A 26,895-nucleotide genomic window follows, 5' to 3' on the forward strand; every position below is an offset into this window, starting at 1 on the left:
AAAGTAGAGTTGGATGGTATTATACATGTCCATTTGGGTGTGCTGTGTCGATGACATGGATACAACATGACGTAGCTAGGCAAGGATAGGTATGGCACGCTGTCATGCGATGCCCAGCTATGGCACGATATAGGGAAAAAATTTGCTGCAACCCGTCTGCAAACCAGGTTGTTTGTAGCCTCTCACAAAAAGTAGGATAGACGTCACCCGCAGCAGCAATAACACAACTAAAACGTTACCTGACCTGCAGGTGAGGTCTATCATCCTTTTTGTGAGGGGTTGCAAACATCCTGATTTGCAGCCGGGCTGCAGCAAATTTCTTTCCACGACATAGGTGTGTTGTGACGATCCCTACAGAAAACTCCGATGGCCACATTATTTCCGACGGTCGTCCAGAAAATCGTTGGACGTAAGGTTATCTTCGACGGCGTCCAACAACCCTCAGGCGTACAACTTATCTTCGACGACTACTCTGATAGTCGTCGGAGGTAAGATTATGTCCGATGGCAGTCAGAACGACCGTTAGAGATTATAGATTTCATGGTAACGGTGCCCGACGCAGTTTCGATTTTTTACACTATTCATCTCCCTCCCGCGCGCGGGTCGCTGTCGTCTGCTCGTCGACCCTGTCTCTGTCCTCGCCATCACCACCGCCTTGCCGGCGTGCTCGCTATCGTCGCCTCGCCACCGCGCCCTCGCGCTCGGCGGCTCGCTCGCTGCCTCCATCCGCCCCGCGCTCGCCGAGGCCACCGCCGCACAAGCCTGTCGCCGTCCCCTGCTGCTCAACCTCACCCGTGTCTGATGCCTCCCTCGCTACTCGTGCCTCCATCGTTCGTCCCTGTGACTCCTCGTCAAAGGCATAGTCATAATCACCGCTAAGTGAATATCTTTTTTCTTAAAATTGTATATATGTGTTGTTTGTTTATTTTGTTATGTCCGACGACCAAAATTTGATTATCTAATTAAATTATCTTGATTTAGTTTATTTAGGTGTGTAGATAATTTAAATTTTTAATTTTCGAGGGTAATTAATATGCTCTTAGAAATAAGGTCATTTTATATGATTTGTCACCCATAATAATATTATTTTGTATATAATATTGTATTATTAGTTGAACTATGTAATAATGAACAATGATTCTAGTTATTCATAGTGTATCGTTGTCGGGGACCATAATTAGGGGTACCCTCAAGACTCCTAATTCTCAGCTGGTAACCCCCATCAGCACAAAGCTGCAAAGGCCTGATGGGTGCGATTAAGTCAGGGATCGGTCCATTCGAGGGACTCGATCACGCCTCGCCCGAGCCTAGCCTCGGACAAGGGCAGCCGACCCCGGAGGATCTCCGTCTCGCCCGAGGCCCTCCTCCAGCGACGAACATATTTCCGGCTCACCCGAGGCCCTGTCTTCGCCAAGAAGCAACCCTGACTAAATCACCGCGCCGACCGACCAAATCGCAGGAGCATTTAATGCAAAGGTGGCCTGACACCTTTATCCTGACGCGCGCCCTTCAGTCGACAGAGACGAAGTGACCGCCGTCACTTCGCCGCTCCACTGACCGACCTGACAGAAAGACAGCGCCGCCTGCGCCGTACCGACTGCAGTGCCACTTGACAGAGTGAGGCTGACAGGCAGTCAGGCCCGGCCTCAGGCACCATAGGAAGCTCCGCTTCACCCGACCCAGGGCTCGGACTTGGGCTAGGCCCCGGAAGACGGCGAACTCCGCTCCGCCCGACCCAGGGCTCGGACTCGGGCTAGGCCCCGGAAGACGGCGAACTCCGCTCCGCCCGACCCAGGGCTCGGACTCGGGCTAGGCCCCGGAAGACGGCGAACTCCGCTCCGCCCGACCCTAGGGCTCAGACTCAGCCCAGCCTCAGCTGACGATCTCCGCCTCGCCCGACCCAGGGGCTCGGACTCGACCTCGGCCACGGAAGACAGACTCGACCTCGACCTCGGAGAAGCCTCCACATCGCCCAACCTAGGGCGCAGACCAGCCACGTCAACAGGAGGCGCCATCATCACCCTACCCCAAGCTTACTCAGGCCACGGGGAACAAGACCGGCGTCTCATCTGGCTCGCTCCGCCAGATAGGCAATGATGGCGCCCCGCACACTCTGTGACGACGGCGGCTCTCAGCCCCCTTACGGAAGCAAGGGGACGTCAGCAAGGACTCGACAGCTCCGACAGCTGTCCTTCCTCCAGGCTCCAGCGCTCCTCCGACGGCCACGACACCACACGAACCGGGCGCCAAAACCTCTCCGGCCGCCACGATGGCGTGTACTTAGGGCGCTAGCTCTCCTCCACTAGACACGTAGCACTCTGCTACACCCCCCATTGTACACCTGGATCCTCTCCTTACGCCTATAAAAGGAAGGACCAGGGCCCTCTTACAGAGGGTTAGCCGCGCGGGGACGAGGACGAGACAGGCGCTCGCGTAAGGCCGCTCGCTCCCTCACCCGCGTGGACGCTTGTAACCCCCTACTGCAAGCGCACCCGACCTGGGCGCGGGACGAACACGAAGGCCGCGGGATTTCCACCTCTCTCACGCCCGTCTCCGGCCACCTTTCTCCCACCTTCGCGCTCGGCCTCGCGCCGACCCATCTGGGCTGGGGCACGCGGCGACATTCACTCGTCGGCCCAGGGACCCTCCGGTCTCGAAACGCCGACAATCGTAGTGTCAACAAACAAAACCTAGGTGTCACCCGTTTCGGTCCAACACACCTCACATGCCACGCATGTGGGTGTGTTAGGCCGGAATTGTCCCTTTATTGAACAACCTCGGGGTGACTGACAAAATCTGTGTTTATGACAAAGGCATGTGCTCCTGCGTAGTTTTGACAGCATAACCTCTCTGTTCTTCAATTGCACCATTTTTCAGGTGTGCGATTGGAGAACAACGAGGTTATGCTACCGAAATTTTGCACGATCACATGCCTTGTCATAAAATATGGGGCTCATTGACCATAAATTCTGGCAGTAAGCTGAGTACCATAAGAAAAGGACAAGTACTATTCGAACCTCGTGGTACAGAATCAAGCTCCCATCTCGGTAAGTTGAAGTAACATTTAGTTCGTAACAACTACAAACACATGACGTGTACCTTATTTTCTCAACAATTACTTGCATTTAATTTGTAGTAACTGACACAACAAGCGGACATCCCGATACCAATATATAGGATGTCGCCTCCAGACCTTGCACTACCGTCTCCGTCCTGATGCCAACATAATTTCAATAGATGATAGCTTGTCTTATTAGCAGTGGTGGAGCACCCATTATAGCCTACTATGGCTAAAGCCATACCTCAAAATTATATTTGGTGTAGTGGTAAGTACATATTGCTTGCAATCAATAGGTTCCAAGTTGGAGGCCTACATATTGCATCATATATTTTTTTCTTTTGTATGCTTCTTCAACCATACCTAATTATTATTCCGTCCTCCGCCACTGCTTATTAGCCCTTACTTGCCTCACTGAGCAGCCCTCAGTTGAAATATGTACACTTGCTTTAAAAACCACTTTAAATTATTGTTATGCATCTTGATATAAAATTTATTAAGGAAACATTTTGTATTATCATTACTATGTTGTTTATTAATGATTTTTTTGTCTTTTCACTCGGCATGCAACCATTTTCTTAACTACCTGACCTCACCATACGGCTTGATTTGTTGGGCTCAGCTGAATGTGCCTTTTTGCCTGTGTTGTTGGACAAAAATCAGATACCATAATCTCTACTACTTATTAAGTACGCAATAGTAGCCTGCCTTTTTGTGTTCTGCCATTCTGCGATCTCAGCCGTCCATTGTGGAGACTGACGCAGACACCGGACGATCTCAGCCGTCCATTGTGGAGACTGACGCAGACACACTCCGGACGTTGGGCCCACGTGACAGCCACGTCGTCTCGCGCAAAAAATCGCCTAAATTTGACACTGGCAGTAGCATTTGACCACGATTGCTTCCTTTGAAGGAGGAAGGCTTATAAGCCGGTAGAAATTATGTTGGCTAGCCGGTATGGTTTTAAGAATGTGCAAGCCGTGACTACAACATAGGTCGTGTGGGCTGTTTTCTTTGGTGCGGCCCAAGTAGCTGCCAGGAGGCCCAAGTATCTCCATACCCGCAGGCCGCATCCCTCGCCATCGCCTCCTTGCCCAGTCTCCACGCCGCCGCCTCCTCCTCTGCTCCCCTCCTTCTAGGGTTTCTACTCCATGCGATCTCGCGGCCTTGGTGGCGCGGGACAGTAGGGACGCCTCCTCTCCATCGAATCTAGAGAGTCAGCGACCCAATGGGTAAGGGCGGGCAGGACGAAGGCAAGCGGCGGCCGGATCCGCCGCCTCCGATCCGGACCCCGCCGCGCCGGTCTTCCCGGTGTGGGCGCGCACACCGAGCGAGTGCCTCGCGGAGCTGGGCGTCTCGGCGGACCGCGGGCTCAGCTCCGAGGAGGCGGCGGCGCGGCTGCAGCGCCACTACTCGGAGTTCGACGCGGCGGGCGTCGTCCGCCAGATCGCGCGCGGGCTGCAGGCGCTCCACGGCGCGGGCGTCGTGCACCGGGACCTCAAGCCCGAGAACTGCCTCTTCGCCGACAGGGGCGAGGCCTCCACGCTCAGGATCATGGATTTCGGCCTCAGCTCCGTCTGCTTAGTGTGGCTTGCGCTAGCGCTATCCAGCACTGCTGCCTATTTCTTTCCCTGCGTCGTAGTGCTGCTCCTTTTTCCTCTCCCCTCTCTTCCTCTATACCCGACTACCCGAGCACTACCTGCCAAGCCATGGATCAGGACAATGAGGTCGGCTAAGACTTCTCAATGTTCCTCATCCGCTACAAGAGTGGCCGATGACCGTGTGCGCTGCCTCAGGGTGGATGTCATCTCAGGTGTCCTCTCCAGGGATAACATCGCCATGGACGCCTTGGCTGTCTCCCAGCAGCATCCTTTGCGTTTCCAGGAAGCTGCCCCTCCTTTTCTGCATCCACTGAGGAGTGCTGAGGAAGAGAGGAAGTCTGGTCATGGAAGAGAAGAGCTGAGCCTATGCGGGACAAAGGAGATGGACGACGACGGCGTCGATGAAGGATGAGGCTGTCCTCTTGGAATAAGTCTGGTCATGGAAGAGAAGACCTGAATATTGGCAGAATATTCCCCTAGGGTGATCCTGTCCTCAGTTGGTTCCACAACCAAACACCAACAAATTGGGGATTATCTCATCCCCCATGGTCCTTCGAACCAAACACACGCTAAGGATCAGATCAGTCCTGGTTCAGACCTAATACCATTGTATGGGGTCAAAATAGATCCTTAGGAGTAGAGTGGTGATGCCTGTTTTTTTTTTTTGTTAATTAGTGATTTATATGTATTTCTCTATGTATTCGTCTACACAATGAACTGATGGTTTTCTTTTGATCAGCTACCTTGTCGCAGCAGCCATTTTGCAGTGCTTGTGGAGCCTTTTGCTAGCCTTTGTCGACATTTATGCACTTCTTGTCAAGCGATCGTTGAGAAATGCCCGAGCTGTATGTATATTTACTATCGGAGATGGGGTGAGTAATATCATTTCATTCTACCCTGTAAAAAAACTCTGTTTTGTAGAATATATAACACTGTTGTACTTTTTTCACTCATTTGACTATTTGTCTATTCTATGAATATTTGTACTTGCACAAATAGACAGACATACAAGCCATACTTTTGATGACAGATGTCGTGGTAGTCTTTTCACTTTACTTAATTAGTAATTGAATAAATATTGTTGGTCAATGCATTATCGCCGACAGGGGCGAGGCCTCCACGCTCAAGAGTGGCAATAAAGCATATGAATTGTTTAGCTCCATTATGTTCATAAGTTTCTTCAGAAATCAAAAGATTACTTATGAACGTAATATGTCATGCAAATATTCATTAATATGTAGGTTATTCTTACTGATTGTGACCCATGTACACTCAGAAACATGAAGGAAAATATGAAAATATGGAACTGAATAGCTTATGCATTGAGGAGGAAGATTCTAGAGCGGCTTAAAGAAAGCAAGAATATGGTAGGTTAGTTTCCTTGCATAACTCAAAGAGTATTGTGCACCGATGGTTTCTCTTACATAATTTGGCATTCTGAATGTTGGATCCGATGGCGCTTCAGGAGCATTAGATAAATGCATTATTGTATTATATCTAACTTGGTGATAATGCATTGTGCAATGTAGGTAGAGTGCAAATATCTTTTTTTGGGAAGAAGTGTTTGAAAGTGATTTATGCCAAACATAGTGTGAGTATAGAACTTTGCTTTTTCACTTTGTCTACGGTTGTACACAAAATCATAATTATGGGAACTGGGAACCATGCTATTCATCTAGAATTGGAGCCACTGGTAAATGGTAGTCTTTATCTGATTAAGATACTCGATAATATTGCCAAAAAAATTCCTAAAATACATGGACGTGAAATAGATCCTCTACAATAGTATGTACGTACTTGACTATATCTTGGCAGCTTGCTAAGAAAACATGCTTTATGTGCAGCCATATCTATTTGCTTAATTTGGCCTTCTCCCGCTTGGTTCACAGTTTTTTCTAGCTCTATTTGTTTCATCCTGTCCTGATTTGGTGTGCTGACATTTTGGGTGTCATGGGCAGTCAACAGGTCACTATTTTCATTCGCTTTTCCGCTATGGTCACATTCAGTTTGGTCCCTGTCAACAGATGTGCTTTTGTTTTTCCAATAAAAAACAAGTGTACTTTTGTTGATACTCGATGCCATCTGCTCGCCATCTTTGCGTAGGCTGGCACTAAACTTCTCATAGATTTCACAGCGCTTTAATGCAACCTCTTTTCTGATATCTCTACTACTATGAAGAAGGTAAGAGGTAGTCAACCCCCCTCCCAGTACTTTGGCAGAATTGTTCATGTTACCATTCTGAATCCCAGTACTTTGGCAGAATTGTTCATGTTACCATTCTGAAAACTAAAATGTGTATGCGTGTTTTGGATCCGGATCCTGGAATGGGAAGATGAGTCGGTCCGCGTGGGCCGTGTCGCCGAACTTGGTGACGCGGCGGACGAAGAGCACCAGGAGGCCCGAGAGGAGGTGACTATCATCGAATAGGCCATAGTTCCGTAGAGCTACCGCTTAAAAAAATTTCTGTGAAATTTTATACTCCCTGATCCACGTCCTGCATTTCAAAGAAATTCACAATTCTGGTGAAATCCCTACGTTTCAAAGACTGCTGAAACTAAAATCAGGAGTGTGCCAACTGCACGTGTCATGTGAATTTCTCAATGTTTCAGTCAGTGATATGCTTATTGGTTGGGTTCGTATCATTTTCAGAAAATGACTGACATATTTACTTTGCAATCATAGATTTTGTGATGCTCCTTTTTGGACGCTTTGCGCTCGTGTAGCTGCTAAGGCACAAGAAAAGAGGTTGGAGTTGTTGTACATTCAGTGTAATCCTAAAAATTGGAAACCTCATTTTTTCACTTAAGTTGTTTCCCATGTTGATGTAGTAATTCTACTCTCTTGTTTCGGATCTGAATATTTGTTTTTTTTCAGATTTGTCTGGTTGTTGTCTCATTGTAATGTATATCCGTTGTTTTTACATGTTTCTTGGGCAGCAAACGGAGAGGAATTGCGAATTGGCAGGTGCTGCCTCCACCTGGTAACGGTGGGCTGAAATACTATGGTTGTGAGCAGTAAATTCGACCAAATCATCTGCTCCTCAAAAGCCATCTGCGCCTCGACCGGACGGTGACATAGGTGATCCACAGGTATGTGTCGGTGTCATTATACTAGAGACGGCAATGAAATGTCAATTTCGATGTGATTAGGGAGTGTAGAGAATGAAACATGAATGTCTCATTCTATCTATGAATCACCCCTGCACTTTGAATCACTTATGTCATTATTAGCAATCACATAATATTTTTCTTTTGTTTTAGATTTATAGAAACAAGTGACTACATAGCTGCACAGTCTCTCGTCGCTTCCTCAAAATAAAAATTTGTGAGTGGTGCTACACTATTCTGCATTTTAATTGTTGAATATTCACCTTCCGCTGGCAAAAATAGAGTGTAACCATAGATTTGATGAAAAATAGGGGAGCAATTTACTACACCCAATGGTGGTCTGCAATCTATTAATTTGCTCTTTTGAATTTAGTTCATTTAATTCTCTGAATCAAACCAAAACAAGGGCTAGGAGCTGTAGTCCAGGTTCTTGGTTCGTGATTGATTAACATAAAATCAATGTTGAAGACAAGGTGACCCAAAAGCGTACAACCTTGTTTTGTTCCTGGGATTTGGGGGATTTAGAAGTTTGTCTTTTAATAATAAAATGTGAGTCATTTTCTATGTGCACAAGCTCTGATGAGTTTAAATGTTTTCTATGGATTGCCACCAGGAGGTCCTCAAGAGCATCAACCTCGACTACTATGCTTGCTGGCCACTGAAAACCCCGGCACCTAGCCGAGCCTGTCGGAGTTGGAGGTTTCTCGAATCCTGAAGCCACAGCCTGCGATAGTAGATCACCTGCAATTTCGACTGTACGTCTTTCCCCCATCCCTTGGCTGCATTTCGATTTGGATCCGCTGATGGTGTGTCCCTGCTGCTTACCCTTTCGTGCATTTTTGTGATGTGATTTGGATCCTCTGATGGGCGCATAACTACTGCTTACCCTTTCGGTGCTCCTGTGCGAGCAATGCTTATCCCAAGTGAATCGCTGCATTTATGTACTACAGAAGATGATACAAGCAAATCATTAGTGAACACTAGCAAAGTAGAAATAGATTCTGGAGGAACATTAGCCTTGGTTTCAAGATACCCAAGGAAGCCATTAAAGGTCAGTATCTCTTTTCTTGTCTAGCCAAGTAGTTGGTGTTTCTGTTAGCTTGTTAGTCCATATGAAGCTATGAAGACCCCACAACACACATATAGTACAGGACTGTTTTGAAATGATAATATTACTAACTTAGTTGTGCAGCTGATCAGTGAGCTCTAAGCTCTCATCTTGCTCTTGTTTCCTCTCTGTGGTGACAAAAGTCTTGTCTGGTATTTGATTCATACGATGCTGCATTGTGTGATGGTTGCTTGATTTTTGCACTAGGGAGTTTTGGTGCTCTGTAGGGGTTGGTACTTATTACAGTGTTGTGCCTTTTCTCAAAACTGATTTGTACCATGTGAGTTCGTTTTCCATTCTATACAGTTGATGATTTCCCTTGAGAACCTTGTTATCTTCTCATCATGATTAGGCGATCTGATCCCTATTTCGTTCTTGTGGTCCTTGTTTCATCACGTGCAATGATTTTTTTTCATGTAGGTATAAGCAATTTTCTGCATGATCTAGGTAAAAATTGAGTTTGTCCATTTTGGCTCAGAACAACGCGCCAACTTGCAGATGTTCTTAGGCTCAAAGATATATTATGCATTAATGTATTGCAGATAAAGGCCAATTTGATGCATGATCTAGGTAAAAATTAAGTCTGTCCATTTTTTGCTCACAACAACATGCCAACTTCTAGATTTTCTTAGTCCCAAAGATTTATTATGTATAAAGTGTATTGTAGTTGTTGATCAAGTGATTGTTTTATGTCTGTTTTATATGCAAAAAAAGTATAATCAAGTTATGTGTTTAAAAATGAAAACAAATACTTTCGGCTCTATATTTTGTGATTACACAGGTTTGTAGAAAGTCACTTGGAAAAAGTGATCAAACTATATTGTTTATTTGTTTCTGTATTTTCATGTCTAAATGTATTATCTTTCAGGAGATATACTTGGAGCATCAGAATTATAAGTGCATCTACAAGAGCAATTACAACAATTCTCCATCAGGTTGTTCAACAATGAGCAATACAGCCTCCCACCTTGGTCGATTAGCATCCTTTCTCACCTTGGTCGATTAGCATCCTTTCTGACTGAAATAATGTTATTTTTAATGGTGCCACAATAAGTTTCACTTATGCTTATTTTCAGTATGACACATTCTCCTCTTATTGCATTTGTCCCCTTTTGATGACCTGGTTTACCTGATTATAATTGTTTGTCCCTGGCGCCTTGCAGGTTGGTGTTTAGAAATCTCATATGCAAATGTGGGAAGACGATGCCTCATCAATGACGAGTAGGTTGAATCTCTCCTAGCGGCACCATTGCTCACCACAACTGGTTTGCTTGAGCAACTTAATGTCACTCTCAAGAGGGACCACCCTTCGACTGACACCTTGAAGCACCACATAAGCTTTAGAAAGTTGGAATTGTACTCCGTATACATAAATTACCATGATATTATATGTTCCTGTAATTCTATGTTGATTCTTTAGAAATAATATATACGATATTGTAATGTTTGTTCGACATCAGTTGATTTTATTTGAGTTGACATATTTATAATAATATTATATATTTATATTGTCACACAGATTTTACATATCATATTGATATTTGTTATTTCATATCTATGTTTTACACTATTTTTTAACTTCTGTGGCAAGTATGAATAATTGAAAGATTAATATATGCCTGATTGGATGCCGTTGCAACGCACGGGCACCTACCTAGTAAATTATAAAGGTCCCAACGCTGGAGGAACATGTTCAGCCGCAGCCCGAAGAGGAGGGCCGGCGAGCCGACGCTCCCGCAGACTGCAGTGGTCGGCCTCCTCTTCTCCACGGCGTCCTCCCTCTGTCCCCTTCTCCGGCACCAGCTAGCCCGGCGTCCCCACAGCACAGCTGCACAGGGCGGTGCTGGAGAGCGGAGCCCACACGCGGCACGCCACTGTCTCCCGCCGGAAAAACTGAACCGGTTTATTTTGCTTCAAGTAGGGAACGATAGGTTAAGCTCTAGAGCAGAGACACCTAAACATTCTGTTCATCAATGATTTTATAAAGGTTTAAAACAAATCGGTCCCGTAGCTCAGTCGGTCAGAGCGTTGGTCTTATGAGCCGAAGGTCGCGGGTTCAAACCCCGCCGGGACCATAATCCAATTATAATTTATTTTTTGTCTACTTTTTTTATTAAATCTATTTTTTGAGACCAAAATTAATTTATTATCTACTTTTTGTCTGCCTTTTTTTGTCCACTCTAAATTTGATTTATTTCTCTGTCTTTATTTAAATCTATTTTTTTCCAGACCAAAATTAATTTATTATCTACTTTTTGTCTGCCATTTTCTGTCCACTCTAAATTTGATTTATTTCTCCGTCTTTATTTTATCAACCAATTCTAAATTTAAAATTGTTATGTGGTCTTTTTTTAACGTAAATTGTTATGTGGTCTGTCCTGTCTAAATTTGTTTTGTTGTCTGTCTCTTTATTTCCAGTCACAAGCTCCGCTACGTCCGCTCACAAGCTAGGCTAAATTTGTTGTGTATGTTTTTTTTCCTGTCCACTCACAAGCTGCGCTAAATTTGTTGTGCATGTTATTGTTATTATTTTCTTTGGTCTATCTTTTTTCGTCTGTCCACTCACAAGCGAGCTGCGCTGAATCTGTTGTGCATCCTTTTTAGCTGCGCTAAATCTGTTGTGTATCCTTTTTAGCCTATGAGCCCACAAGATAATCTAGCCGAGTCAAAGCTAACACACCCTTTCTTTTGTCTTTGTACTCAAGGTATAGTAGTCAAGCTAAGACTCGTTTTTTGGGGAAATACCAATGGTAGATGCAACCTAGATAAGGGATGAAAAATAGATGTAAACTGGTAGGAAATTTCTTCTCCTTTGTTTTCTATGAAATTTCAACCCATGTGACCATTATGGATCTTACTACTGACCGTGTCATCGACTTTTGTCAATCGTTATCTACCGTAGCGCTTCAATGCACAACCTTTATTATGAGACTGCAACCACCTCAACGCCATATTAGCTTTTATTTTACAAACTTTTAGTCCCCAGTACATAATTAAGCAAATAAAATTTACATAGTTCATAAAAACACATCAAATGTAAGTTTTTTAAAAGATATAATTTATAAAAATAAAATCTAGTTTTTATGGTGCAAATTGTAGATGTGTTCTATTAATTATTTTTGAGTTGACCATGGACTGAACTAGAATAGATTGTGGTCCCACATTAAAGAATGGCTATAAAGCTAGTGAGTGCCAAGGGGTGATGGTTGATGCTGCAATAGATTTTTTTTGAAGTTAAGTTATTGTAGGGAGGACCTACAATATTTTTATTATTTCTTGGCCAAATATGAACAGTTTACAGAAAAGTAAACGATGATTACGATACAGAACACTGAATCCAATTGCTAATTTTGTCACTTATCTCTGGCTTAACTCGGTGGCACACTAGACTCATTTCTCTTTTAAACATTTCCCGACACTCATCCACCATGGACGGGGTCTCGTTGAAAATCCAATTATTCCTGCTTTTCCAAATGCACCAGGTCATAATGATGATAGTTTCCAATCTCCATGGAAGTTGCCATCTCATTCTAATCATCAGGAGGGTATTGATTAGATCAGTTGTTCTTGGCGGTGTGGTGCCTATTAGGAGCCAACATCTCCTAGCAAAGTTGCATCTGAAAAAAAGATGAAGAACCATCTCTTCGAGTTGGAGAATACAATTGTCGCAAGTGTAGGAGTCCAGTGGCATAGATCGCTGCCTGAGGAATGAACCGTTATTTAATCTATCTTTAAGCAGTAACCAGAAAAAGACCTTGTGTTTAGGATGACATTTTGTTTTCCACAACCAGGAGAAGATGGGGTGGGTCCACTGGTTGCCAGACATATGAGTATAGGCCTTCTGAGAGGAGAACAGGCTAGAGGAACCATTGCAGAGCCATTTGTCTCTCTGATCATGCTGCGGAAGATTTGCCAATAAGTCTTGTAAAGCATGAAACTGCTCAAAAGCTTCAACAGATAGAGGAGTGTGGAACATCTCATGCGAGGATGTCGTTCTTGCTTGGTGAATAGTGATGTCTTTGATAGAAGCGAAAGACCAAAGTTTTGGGTATCTTGCAGATTTGCACATGCCATCCTAGTTGTCATGCCATAGGAGTGTTGTTTTTCCATCTCCAATCTCCACCCGGGCTAACTCTTTATAAGATTCTTGAATTTTAAGAATGTCTCTCCACCAGAATGAGCGTACTGATTTATCTGAAGGTAGAGAATTGTTGTAGTGGTTGGCCGAGATAATGTTGACCCACAAAGTGTCAGCTCTGTTGTAAAATTTGTGAAGGTTCTTCATAAGGAGGGCTTTGTTTTGTAATTCTATGTTTATGACTCCCAACCCCCTGAGCTTTTGGTTTGCAGACTGTTTTCCATGCTACTTGAGGAGGTTTCTTTGCATTTATATATGCTCCTCTCCAAAGGCAGTGGCTTCTAAATTTATCAATATGCTTAATCACTGTTTTTGGGAGCTTGAGGGTGCACATTTAATATGTCGGTAGAGAGGAAAATACCGCGTTAACCATTTGCAGTCTGCCAGCCTGAGATAAAAAACATAAGTTGACGCAGGTCTTCTCTCTATCTTCTGAATGAGTGGAAGGAATGCTCCTAGGTTGGGTCTTTTTAGTCCCAAGGGGAGCCCTAAGTAGGTGAACGACATTGATCCAATCTTGCACTGGAACGTATTTGCTAGAATTTCCATTTTCTGGTCTGAGACATTGATGGGATATATATTGGATTTGTGATAGTTGACATGGAGACCTGTAGATTCAGCAAATGAATTAAGCATTGCCTTTAGCAAGAAAAGTTGTTTAGGGCAAGCCTCCATTATCAAAATAGTGTCATCCGCATATTGGATAATAGGGAAGTCAGTTCCACATGCGTTCGGAAGAGGAAGCCTAAGGATACCACAATCACTAGCTTTGTTAACAATCGACTGTAGGAGATCTACCGCAAGGACAAAGATAAGGGGGGACAGGGGGTCCCCTTGTCTGCCTCCACGCTTGCAGTGAAAACGTTTCCCAGGGACACAATTCAAAAGCACTTCTGAGGTACCAGAGTCCAGAATCATTGAGATCTAGTGCAACCATTTGTCTCCAAACCCCTTGTGCCTCAATATGTCAATAATAGCTATATGCTCTAATTTATCAAAAGCTTTTTCAAAATCCAGCTTTAGAATGACCATTTCTTTTCTTGACTTATGACAAATGTAGATGTATTCAAAAACCCAGGCTAGACAATCCTGAATTGACCTTGCCTTTAAAAAACCATATTGATTCTGGTGAACTAACTTGGTAATCACATCCTGCAATCAATTAGCGAGAAGTTTTGTCAGCACTTTTACACTTGTGTTAAGGAGGGAGATAGGCCTATAGTCGCCAACTAAAGCAGGAGAGCTATTTTTGGGGATGAGAGTCACATAGGAACCATTGATGCTATGCATGCATATTAAACCTTCAAAGAACTTGTCACATAGTTCATAGAATTCTGGAGCAATCACTGGCCAACATTTCCTCACAAAGTCTGTGTTAAATCCATTCGGACCTGGCAATTTATTTGTTGGCAGGTTTTTGATGACCTCATCAATCTCTTGATGTGAAAAGGGGATCTCAAGTTCTGACAGGTTACCAATCGGCTGAATCAAGGATGATAAATTTAAAACCATAGACATTTGCTGAGAGGTGCCCAATCTGTCCATGAAGGCTTGGAAAAGCACAGATGCTTTATTCTCATGAGAGATGGCGACATTGACATTAGCATCCTTGAGCGACAAAATAAGGTTATGACGATGTTTGACAGTAGCATTTGCGTGAAAGAACTTTGTGCCAGCATCACCCAAGGTGGCCCATTTGATTTGGCCTCTTTATTTCCAGTAAGTTCGCTGTTTAGACAGTAGATCTTGCAAATAGTGAACAAGGATATCTTTAAAGTTCCATTCATGAATCGTTAAATCTCTGCTTTCCTCAATGAAGTCCAGTAGCTGAATAACCATTTTGCCTTTGTCAATCAGCTTTGCTAGATTAGGGAGTGATTTTTGCCAACCTTGAATCGCTTTTCTTGCCCTTTTAAGCTTAGCCATGAGCCTTTTCGCTGGATCTGGCTGAAACAATGGCTGAGCCCAAGAGTCGTGGAAGATTGAATGAAAGTCTTAAGGTTGTAACCAATAATTTCCAAACCTGAAAATGGGCTGTTTTGGGACGTTAATTTGAACATTGGTCACACAAGGGACGTGATCCGAGGCTCCCCGAGCTAGTGAATGAGCAGAAGTAGCAGGGAATTTGGTAGACCATGCCTGCGAGACAAAGCACCAATCAAGCTTCTCTAGCAAAGGATGCTGTTGCATATTTGACCAAGTGTAAGCTTGCCCTTTGAGAGGAATTTCTTGAAAGCCCAGCTGACTGATTGACAAATTAAAGTTCAACATTCTAAGAGGGTCTCCTCCTAGTTTGTTGCGGTTTTTAGGAGATCTAATCATATTGAAGTCGCAAGAAAGATCCAGAGATTTTCATCATCAACCTCAAGGTTAGAGAACCAGGAGAGAAAGTCCTCGCGTCTATGAGGGGATCATGGGGCGTAAATGTTGGTGAGCCACCAGACCTGATTAGTCAGCTTTGTGCGGAATAAAATCGTATGCCCAAAAGAGTTCTGCTCTATCACCTCAGCATCAAAATGGCTCCTTTCCAAATTGTTATAAAACCCCCAGATGTGCCAATAGAAGGTCAAAAAACGAACTTATTTAAGGATCTGTTGCAGAAATAACGAATATAGGAATCATCAAAGGAGTCCTTCTTTGTCTCCTAGATACATAGAATGTCACAATTAGTTCCCATAATGCTATTCCGCAAAGAGTTCCATTTGGTGTCAGAGTTAATTCCTCTGATGTTATGTGACAGAATTTTCAAGCTCCGATGTATATTCTGAAGAGAATTAGCCATAGTGAAACAATAATCTTTGCGCTAAAAACACCGGTATGCATAACATACACCAATAGTTTTCCATAAAGAAGTAAGCCCATAGAAAGATATATCCAGAAAACCATAAAAGTTTCAGAGATTGCATGAAGTAATTCCCCAATGAAGCCATACATGAAGTTTTCCAGAGAGACCAAAAGAACAAACGACATAAGTCCCAAACATCACAAATATCCATGCCAACAACCAAAGAGCCATAAGCTCTTTCAAAGTTTGTTGTGGCAAACAAAAATGCGCCACATGCGCATCACCATAGACATCTATCATGTAATTATACATAAATAACCACCAAAAGTTTCCAACATCAAGGGTACAGATAAAACTGCACAGCCCAAGGGAAAGGCATTAAGCCTTACTTCTCAGCAGGGGCGCAAGACCCCACATCATCATCATCATTGGAGTCCTCCAACTGATCTTCAAGCGCCCTAGGCACTTCATTCCTGCTGCTGGAGGAAACACTTGGCCTCTGAATGGCATTGCTGGTGGTCCTGGAGCTGTTCAGGGCATCAAGAGGTTAAGCTTCGATTGGTCTACTTTGCAAAATTCAGCTCCAAGCTTCTTAATAATTTTGTGGGAAATGGAGGGTGGAGAGACACGAGCACAACAAGAACATTTTTTCCCAATCCTTGAGCAGTTCTTGAAGCCTCTGGCCTTATCCCGAAGTCTGGCACTCCTTCTGACTTCAGTATCAACCATAATTGGTTGCTTCTTCCTGTTAACGTCTTCTGCAGGAATGAGTGACTAGGAGGGGCAGGCACTTGGGGGGAATCTTGATAGAGACGGTTTCCATGCTGGGCTCAACGAGGGCAGAGATAGCACCTGACATTAAAAATTTCTTGGCCCAGTCAAAGGAGTCGGACCTCAATAACAGGCCCATGAAAAAAGCAGCCCACACTTTTGGGACAGAGACAAAGTCTGAGTTGGCAGGGAACAAATCAGCCCAAGAGGTAAGACGCTTTCTAGCCAGGTAGTCTTCATATGCAGGATCAGGGTTGGACTGCTCCAAGTGCTGCATAAGGCCCACATTGATGTTTTCTTCTATTTGCATGTTCTCCTCCCCTGGTCGTTGTTTCCCTCCAAATGCATACCCTCTGGAGGGAAGGCTAGCAATGATAGCACCGCATCAGCAGGCTCAGGGGCTTCCACCTGAGGGAAATGAATCCCTTATGGGATTATGATGTCATTGAAGAAACCCACAGACTCATCAGAAGGCAGATCTTCAAGGCCCGAAAGCTGATAGCTGAATTGTTCCTCCACATTATTTGCATTTACCACTGGCTCGGGAGACTGAACTTGTTGGACTGGCCAGGCATCCCAGCCATCATCATCATCATTATTGGCAATGTTTTCTTCCTCATTGATCCCTCCCATAGGTGTTCTTGTAGTCATCCATAGGTGTTCTCTCTACGTTCTTCCACCCGCTTTCCTAGCATGTATCAAACATCTATTGCTCCAGAGTCCGTGTGAGGAAATGGTCTCCGCAAACATCAGGCTCGAACTTTTTCTATACATTTATGTTTGCATATATATAAAATTAGAGCAAGGTTAATGGTTTAGCCGGTAGACCGACTGTAAACTATACATCTCATCTTACTAATAGTCAGTTTTTGTATAGTAACAAGCTCTTACTTAGGTGCAGAACTATACACTCCTATTTAATAAAAGTAATTGGGCCTATATTTTTATTTTTCTTTTCGTCACGACGAGACATACGTTTGGCCAGTTTCTTAGAATAATGTATTAATTGTAGAACATTATACACGTCTGCTAGCTCGATCTCACTGGACTTTCGAGAGCAAAGCCATGCGTAGCGTATCCTGTAGCTATTGCCTCGGTTGGGGACCTGGGGTCATCAGAGCCTGCTTGCAAGGCTCGGAAATCGTTCGAGGATCCATGTCACTCCCCTGATGATTACCTGCGAACGAAAACTTCCATGTATTAACGCCACCGAGATGATACTAAACACAAGCTGAAAGCAATGCAATTGCAGCCGCTAACTTTCAAACATGTGCGTCAGTGCCCGAGCTCTACGACGTACCAGTGCCAAATCCCCGGGCTTGGCGGCCGGCTCCACGCAGTCTCGACCATACCTGATCGATGGATCCATCTCATGTCAGTACGGATTTGAATCAGGAAGTTGGGTTCGGACGGTACTGCAAATTGCAAAAAGGGAACGCGAGAGGAGAGGAGAGCAGATGATGAAGCTGTTCTTCGTACACAATCTGCAGCCGCTGCTGCTCCGAGTCCGAATCCGCGTCCGAGTCCGAGCCCGAGCCGAGCAAGCGGTAGAAGCTGCATCCCCTGCTGAAGGGAAACGGCCTCCCCCTCCACTCTGCACCGTCCATATCCCCATCAAAAACCCGAATCAGCTAGCCGCAACCACCAGCAGCTAGCAGCACCGCGAGCTACAGGCTACAGCTAGCTAGCTAGCTAGCGACGTACCCAGGTGCCAGGTGACCCCGACGGCGGCGGAGTCCTCGGCGGAGATGTCGTCGATGACGAACTGCAGGTCGGGGCTGATGGTCCCCATGAACTCGCCGAAGAAGCCGACCACACGCTCCCGCCCAACGAAGGGGCGCGGGAACACCAGGTCCTCGTACACGCAGCCCTCCGCGATGAGCGGCTCCACCGCCGCCAGGTCCCGCCGGTTCACCCCGTCGTAGAACTGCCTCACCACGTCCGCCGCCGTGGCCCTGCTGGCCGACGCCGTCGTCTTTCTGGCCCCGTCTCTTGTCGCCGCGGCTACTAGCACCACCAGCGCCGTCCTCGTCGTCCTGGTCGTGCTGCTGCTGCTGCGGCGGCGGCGCGGGAGGCTAGGTCGGCGGGGGAGACTACTGCGGGGACGAGCAGCACCGGCCACTCCAGGCCGAGGGCCATGCTGGAGCTGCATCGTCGTCCAGGCGTGCACGCGGCACGCCAACCGGCTGTTTTGTTGCCAAGAGGAGCCTTATCTCTTCCGGCCCGCTATTACTTGTCACCGACTCACCGTCAAATATTTGTTGGAAGGTAGGGGCCACCACTCAGCGTCTCATACAAAACAAACTTTTGGATATAAGTATTATTAAGAAAAATATCTATTACACTACATATTGTTGAGAAAAAAGAAAAAATAACATCACAAGATAAATGATACTCCCTCCAGTTTTTTTATTTAACGTTTGTTATGTTAAGTGTATATTTATATTATCCGACGTCAAATAAAGAAAAACAGAGATAATATTAGCTAGGAAGGTATCGGGTGCTTAGAGCGGTACGTACAGTACATTGGACGTTCGTGTCGCATGTAACAACATCATCAATTTTATAAAGAACATCTTCCACCTCCCTTCCTGGGGGGAGGGTTTTTTTTCATAAAATTAACACTTGTCGTTTGAATGCGAGATGACGGCGGAAGTGAAGTGAGAATGGCGCCCCTGAGGGCGAATGGCGCCGCCGTTAACCTTGGTCCCCCGACTCCGGTGGGTGGGGGGGGGGGCTCCCTTCCACCGCGTGCTGGGCTCGCGCTCCCCTTCACGGCGGCCTCGGTACGGCCCTTCGTGCGGCGGACTCGGGGATCGGCCTCGAGACCAGTCCTCCTCTGGATCCGGTAAGTTCAGTGCACACATTCCCAGCCTCGCAGCCTCTGTGCAGTGAGGATCCCCCCAAGCGCGTTCAAGATCTACCCTCCCACGGCACTCCTCAACCAGATCCGCAGTGGACCGTCGCGGATGGCGTTGGCCCTAGGATGGTTCCACTTTCAAGATCCAGAGCAGAAAAGTGCTCTGCGCAGGCGACGCTTGAAGATCCACAATGTCTGCCTTTGATGCCGCGTATCCCGGCGACTGAAAAGTCCGACTGGGAAGCAGACTGCTCGCCGGGCTACCAGTACTCCTGCAAAGCGGATTGGGCTTTGAATTCAGGCAGTGTTCTGTCCCATCGCCGTGCTGGAGGTGTCTCTGCTGCGCCGCGCTTGAGTGGACAGCCATTTCCTGCCGCGCCCGATGTCAACGAAGGGGATGGTCAGTTGTCCGGCCGCGGTACTGGTGGCGCAAGATCTTGAACAATCCTGAGAGAGCTCCACAAAATCATCAATTGGACGTGAAGGGCACCAGTCTTTTCAAATTGAAGCTCAAGGGTAAATGCTACAACTGTCTCTCACCAGCACATCTCGCTTTCCGTTGCTCGGCTCCTACGCGCTGTTGGCAGTGCTTGCAATCCGGGCACCGGGCGCGGTCTTGCAACCAAAAAGGATACCAGGGAACATTCAATGCTGCTCACTACAACCCTGAACCAGCCGAGCATTCATCAAGGAGTTCCACCTACCATGAGTTGCTGCTAAGGCCCGACAACCTCCATAAGTACCAGGATCTTCCCAGGGAGAATTCACTCGGTCAACCGCCCCCAATACTCAAGAAGTCCTACCTTCAGGCTGTTCAGGAAGGCCACGGTATGGAGGCTCGCTACCCTGGAGACCCTCGGGGGAGGCCAGCGCGTGCCTTCTGTGCGGTCTCGGCGACCGACTCCATTCATCGCTGGAGAGATGAGCTGATCGACAAGGCCGTCGTCTGCTCCTTCGATGACAACAGCCATGAGGTTGACACTCTATCCGTAGGAGATATACTGAGGGAGAAGTTCAACCTACACCACGGTCAGTATCAACTAGTCAAGCACTTTCCTGAGCAATTCTTTATCGTCTTCTTGGACCCAAGGTCGAAGCAGTGGGCGCTGGATAGGAGATCGGTCTCGTATCGTGGCCGGATCTTCCATTTTGGTGATTGGTCGGAGGACATCTATGCTAGGAAGACAAACCTTGAATTTAGAGTTAAAGTCCGGGTCGAAGGGATTCCAGTGCACTGTTGGGGGGAAGATGTGGCTTCAATGGCCTTGGGCAAGAGCTATGCAATCCACTATGTGCAAGAGCGCACAAGGCGTAGGGAGCGTACCAGGTCTTTCGATCTCTGGGCTTGGTGCTCTGACCCTTGTGACATTCCTAAAGAGGTCATGCTAACGGTATTAGAACCAGACAGGGAGCTTCCACCGGTCAACACACCCTTAACTCTTGTTGGTGCTCAGCACGATGTTCCTGCTGATCTGAAAGCTGGACATGTCTATACTCTTCGCAACCACATCGAGGTGGTGGAGGACCTCTCTTTCCTCCGTGGGAGGGGTTCCAGGGGGGACCGCCTAATCGCAAGCAACGTAGGGAGTTTGTTTGGAGCTATGGCGCCCCGGACTCAGTGGGCGAAAAAAGAGAACGTGCTGAAGCTTTCAGAGGAAGAGAGATTGTGCATCGTGACTGGGGTCATGATGATGATAATGGGGATTTTCAGCATGACAGACGCAGCGGCAACCGTCGACATCGTAGCCTGTCTGGTTGGGCGCGTTCATCGCGATGCCGGGTGGGGGGGGGAATGGACGATTGCTATAGTTCCAACGACAAGCATAGGCACTAAACTCCCTTTCGTCGTCATGGCTGGGGGATGACGCCGTCATCTCGCTGGGTGCCCAAGGCGAAGGTCAGATCTGTCTCTTTTGCAGACCCCATTGTTACCGTTGTTTGGCTGCAGGTGGAAAGACAAGGGCTATCTGAAGATGTTGGAGGCAAGTCTGGTTCGATGGGCGCTGATATCCAGGAATCATTGCACGACCCTACTACCACCACGTGCAAGGTAACCAATACTGTTGATCTCGCTAATGTTTTCACCACAATCCACAAAAGCTTAGACAGTGTGCTGGCATATTCCCCTAGCATCAACCTGCTCAAACTGAGCACAGCTATACCGGCCAATGCCCCAGCTGCCCAACCGATTGAGTTTATAATTCACAAATGCTTAAATAGTGTCCTGGAGGACTGCCCAAGCGTTAACCTGAACACTGCTAGTCCGGCCAACACCCTAACTGGCCAACAGACTGGGTTTTTAGGGTCTCAACTTGTGAGTGATAATCAAGCTATAGATTTCATCTTGCCTGGTGCTGATCAGGACAGTCTGTTGGATGCCTCAACCACCCACGATCCAGCCGATAGCGACAATCAGGATTTCGTGGGTGCTTCACCTGCACTGGGAACAGAGATCCGCCCCGCAGACAACTCCCAACTGCTAGATTTCATTGCGGCAATAACCAATACGCCAGAGCCACCTTTGATCCCATCCCCACCGAAAACACATACTTTAAAAACTCAGAATAAATCCATCACTAGAAGATCAAGTGTTAGGCTGGCTGCAAAGAAATGCTTTAAGACCGGGAATAACCGGAACGCAATATCCAAAGCCCAGGAAATCATACTTGCTAAACTTAACAATTCGGCAGCAAAAAAAGTCGATTGCTCTAGTTCTTCTAACTGTACTGACTTTGATGATTCATTTGAGCAGATGGCGAGTCATTTCACAAAACCTCTCTCCAAGAAGCAAATGGAGGCAATCATGGAGCTGATAAATCAAGAAAATGTGAAGACAACGAAGAATAAAAAAAGGGGAGAAAGGTGACACCAGCCATCAAAGCCGTGGAGGTGGGAGAGAGTTGAGCTTCTTGACTGGACCGGTTGGTGGTGCTTTCGGTGATCAATGTGTTCTCAGATGGATAGTCTCGCTCGGTGCAGTTCTGATTCCTCCGTTCTCTGTTGTATCTCTGCTGGCTTTAGCGCATCTGGGCAGTGCTATAGGTTCTCTGGCATGCCTTTGTATCTCTGTACTTTCAGTTTGTCGTTTGGGGCCGGGCAGTGTGTTAGCTCGGCGAACCCTTGTTTGAAGGTCCTAGCTCCTGTTAGTTTGGTGCAGCAGGGTCTCTTGCTGATTTATGCGTGGTGGCAGCGTACTGTATCAAGTAGAGTGGATGTTTTTACCTTATGAATCCAAAATGTACTATTTTTTCTTGGAATGTACGGGGGTTAAGTGACCACGCTAAGAGAGAAAGCGTAAGGCATACAATTCTGTCCACCAGTGCTTCCATTGTTTGCCTTCAAGAGACAAAGATTTTGAGTTGGTCAAATGTAGTATTAAAGGAAACTGTAGGTGCCAAGCTTGCAAATCAAACTTTTCACCTGCCTTCTCTGGGTGCCTCGGGCGGCATCCTTATCGCCGCTGATCCGGATTTCTTTGACATGGTTCTCTTACCATGTTCAACAACATATTCATTGTCAGTGAGGATCAGTTCTAGATTGGAGGACGAGGTTTGGGACCTCACGGGTGTTTACGGGCCCCAACTGGAAAATGAAAAAATGATATTCCTCTCTGAGCTCCGTAACATCCAAACCATGGTCAAACCAGAATGGGTATTACTAGATGATTTCAACATGATCAGGAGAGCAAGAGAGAAAAACAAAGGGTCAATCAACAAAAGAGTGATGAGGCAGTTTAATAACACAATTGATGATCTGCATCTCCTAGAGCTAGAGCTCACCGATAGAGCATTCACCTGGTCAAATGAACAACTTAACACTACCATGACTAAGATTGACAGATTCTTCGCGACAACAGAGTGGCATGACCTGTTCCCCTCAGCTGACCTACACTCCATGTGCACCATGACATCGGACCACTGCCCGCTTCTAATGCAAAGCCACTCTTTGGTTACTTTCTACCAAGGGTTTAGATTCGAATCTTTTTGGCCTCAGATTGAGGGGTTCAACGAGGTAGTCCATCAAGCATGGAATTCTACAGTAAACACTGATGATGCCATCCTTCGACTTCATGTAAGGATGGCTCGCACAACCAAGGCTCTTTTGGCCTGGAGACGCAATACAGTTGGCAACTTCAAAGTGCAGATGGCCATCATTCAGATCACCCTTACTCTCCTAGAGAAAGCACAAGAGATTAGACAACTATCCTCTGAAGAATTGGAATTCAGGAGGACTCTTAAAATCAAGATTCTTGATATTGCCTCCGCTCAGAGGGCACGTGCAAGACAACACTCCAGGCTCACTTGGATGCGGTTGGGCGATGCTAACACTAAATTCTTTCACCTAGCAGCCAATAACAGAAGACGAAAAAATTTAATCAGATCGTTAATTAAAGATGACACACTGTTGACGAGTCAGGAAGACAAAATGAACGAGGTACAACATCACTTCAGCCAGGTGCTAGGCACGATAGGTAGGAGGAGCAGTGCTGTTCGTTGGGACCAGCTGGGGTATGCCCCCTTTGAGTTATCTGAGCTGGACAACTTGATTGATGACAGTGAAATCATGGATGTTGTGATGGGGCTTCATTCTGAAAAGGCCCCCGGGCCGGACGGGTTCATTGGGATGTTCTACAAAAGCTGCTTCGAGTTGATAAAAAATGACCTTTCCATGGCAATAAATGATTTTTTCAACATAGATCCAAAAGCCTGCATCTGGTCAATGAACCAAACATCATCCTCATACCAAAGGGGGAAAACGCGGACAGAACTGATAGGTTTAGGCCGATCAGTCTGATCAATAGCTTCATGAAAATTATAACAAAAATCATGGCAAATAGGCTGGCTCCAAGAATGAACGAAATTATCTCCAGTGCTCAGAATGCCTTCATCCAGAACCGGTCAATTCATGACAATTTTCTATACGTGCAAAGGGTGATTATGAATCTGCATAAAAAAGGTAATCTAGTTCTCTTCGTCAAGCTCGACATCTCCAAAGCTTTTGACACCCTGAATTGGGAATATCTCTTGGATGTGTTAAGGGCCTGCAGGTTCTCCCTGAAATGGCGCAATTGGGTAGCTGACATTCTGGGATCATCCACCTCAAGAATAATTATAAATGGGCAACGTTCAAACGCAATCAAACACAGACGTGGGGTGCGACAGGGGGACCCTCTATCCCCCTTCCTTTTCATTTTAGCGATGGACCCGCTACATCAGATGATTGAGAAAGCCGTTGACGAGGGACGGCTTGGACAAGTTCTGCCTAGAGGGGCTAAGCTTCGGTGCTCTCTCTATGCAGATGACGTGGGCGTGTTCGTTAAAGCTGACAAATCAGACTTGGAGGTACTGAAAGGGATTCTCAACACGTTCGAGGGGTGTTCAGGGCTAAAGATCAACTATGACAAAACAGAAATTTTCCCAATTCGATACCCGACATCATTATGGCCTGCACTAATGGAGGTGTTTGCAGGCAAATACTCTAGCCTACCCGGGAAGTACCTTGGGTTGCCCCTTCATTTCAGGAAAGTAAAAAGGAATGATCTTCAACATCTAATTGAAAAAATCAACAACAGGTTGGCTGGCTGGAAAGGCAAGATGTTGTCCAAGGCTGGTAGAGAAACTCTTGTAAAATCGGTGCTATCCGCACAACCAATCTACCATCTCACGATTTTCCACCTCAAAAATGGCTGCTGCAAACAATTGACAAAATAAGAAGAAACTTCCTGTGGAAAGGGAGCAATCCAGAAGCTTGCAGCGGGGGTCACTGCCTCGTCAACTGGCCCATAACTTGCCTCCCAAAGAACAAGGGGGGTCTTGGAATTCTGGACCTTGATCGTTTTGCGAGGGGGCTAAGACTAAGATGGATGTGGCTACGATGGAAGAGCAAAGATAGGGTGTGGACTGCCTTGAAGCTTCCTTGTGACAAAACTGATGAAGGTCTCTTCAATGCTTCCACAACTGTCACAGTAGACAATGGAAAGATAGCTGAATTCTGGAATTCTAGTTGGATCCAAGGCCAAGCCCCTAAGAATATTGCGCCAACACTGTTAAAAAGGCAAAGAGGAAGAACATCACGGTCGCCAAAGCGCTCACTAGCAACAATTGGATTCGATTATGCTCACCATACACGGGTGAGGGGGAGTTTAGAGAGTTCGTCTCTCTTTGGCAGGCCATAGGTAACATGCAAGAGCTTAACGGTTTGGAAGACAATATTTCTTGGAGATGGACGGCAGATGGGGCAGTACAGTGCTAGCAGTGCATACAAAATCCAGTTCGCATCCAATTTCAGTAAAATGAATCTCTGTCCCATTTGGAAGGCTAAAGTGGAACCGAAGTGCCGATTTTTTGCTTGGACACTACTTCATAAGAGAATTCTGACTGCCGATAACCTTCATAAAAGAGGTTGGCCATGTAACCCAATATGCTGCCTCTGCAACTCAGCCCCAGAAACAATTCTCCACTTATGCAAGGATTGCCCCTTTAGTAGAGAGGTGTGGAACAAAGTTTTGTCTCGGGCCAACCTTCCTTTACTGACTGGGTTTCCCAGTGACACTTCTTTGTATGATTGGTGGACGGACCTGCGCAGCCTTTGCAGCAGACAGGCAAGAAGAGGTTTCGACGGTCTGCTAATTCACTTTTGGTGGAATTTATGGCTGGAAAGAAATAACAGAATCTTTCAAAGCCAGCATAGAAGTGTAGATCAAGTTGCTCTGGCAGTCAAGGATTATGCTAGTATCTGAAGTCTAGTTGGTTTGGACTAGTGGTTTTTTTGCTTTTACTTTTTAATTTCTTTTTAGTTCTTTTTATTTTGTTTTTGTTTCCTCTCCTCTTAAGTTGCTTGGAGTCTGTATTATCCCTTTCTTTCCTCTCTCATCTAATATAGATCGGAGCGGCAAACCCTTTGCCCCTTCCTTTAAAAAAAAAGATGTTCCAAATTTAAAATATGTATATGAATACCACCCTTTGAGTACTAGATACGCTCCAAGCTCGTCCCACTTATACGGTGAAAGTGAAATTAGGGTGGATCTAATGCCGTGAAGAGGCAGGTTTATCGACCCATGACAAGCGCCTAGTAAGCCGATTCCGCCTCTACGTCGACTGTCCAGCTTCCTTGATGAATCCGACTTCGAATTTTCGAAACCGTGTCGGGATCGTTAAAAAAAAACCTGAATCCAAACCAGTGTCGGTGACTTGATTTTCCTTTTTTTTTCGCTTGTGGCTCGTACGGTTATACTACCTGTTATTACTCTGAATGTGAGGACTGTAATAATACCCCTGACTCTGCTTAATAAAGTCCAGTATGCATATCTCCAGCATATAATAACAAGGTTTTAAATAGCCAGCTATAGCGCTCGATATATCCCGATATATTCTTTTTAGCAGCGAAAAGTTACGCCGTTTAACCCGATATATTCCGATATATCCAGCTATATCGCGATATATCCCGATATTTGCACTTTTTAGAAGA

At 45.9% G+C, this 26,895-nt stretch overlaps 1 protein-coding gene, 1 long non-coding RNA gene and 1 other non-coding gene across 3 annotated transcripts; 2 read left to right on the forward strand and 1 right to left on the reverse strand.

Annotated features, from left to right (window-relative positions):
• Positions 1-7,327: 7,327 nt before the first annotated feature.
• Positions 7,328-8,736, forward strand: LOC118476645 (uncharacterized). Its single transcript, XR_004857114.1, has 2 exons — positions 7,328-7,404; positions 7,596-8,736. It is a non-coding gene; the product is annotated as an uncharacterized lncRNA (long non-coding RNA).
• A 2,139-nt stretch (positions 8,737-10,875) lies between these two features.
• TRNAI-UAU (transfer RNA isoleucine (anticodon UAU)) lies at positions 10,876-10,949 on the forward strand. Its single transcript has one exon. It is a non-coding gene; the product is annotated as a tRNA-Ile (tRNA).
• A 6,385-nt stretch (positions 10,950-17,334) lies between these two features.
• On the reverse strand, positions 17,335-18,725 carry LOC100273387 (Nuclear transport factor 2 (NTF2) family protein). Its single transcript, NM_001147824.1, has 4 exons — positions 18,273-18,725; positions 18,048-18,162; positions 17,869-17,920; positions 17,335-17,745 (listed from the first exon to the last, which is right to left on the reverse strand). The coding sequence occupies exons 1-4, from the start codon at positions 18,718-18,720 to the stop codon at positions 17,683-17,685; spliced, it is 678 nt and encodes a 225-aa protein (NP_001141296.1). The 5' UTR covers positions 18,721-18,725; the 3' UTR covers positions 17,335-17,682.
• Between the last annotated feature and the right edge of the window lie 8,170 nt (positions 18,726-26,895).

The sequence above is a fragment of the Zea mays genome, chromosome 3, assembly GCF_902167145.1.
Source record: "Zea mays cultivar B73 chromosome 3, Zm-B73-REFERENCE-NAM-5.0, whole genome shotgun sequence".
Taxonomy (NCBI): domain Eukaryota; kingdom Viridiplantae; phylum Streptophyta; class Magnoliopsida; order Poales; family Poaceae; genus Zea; species Zea mays.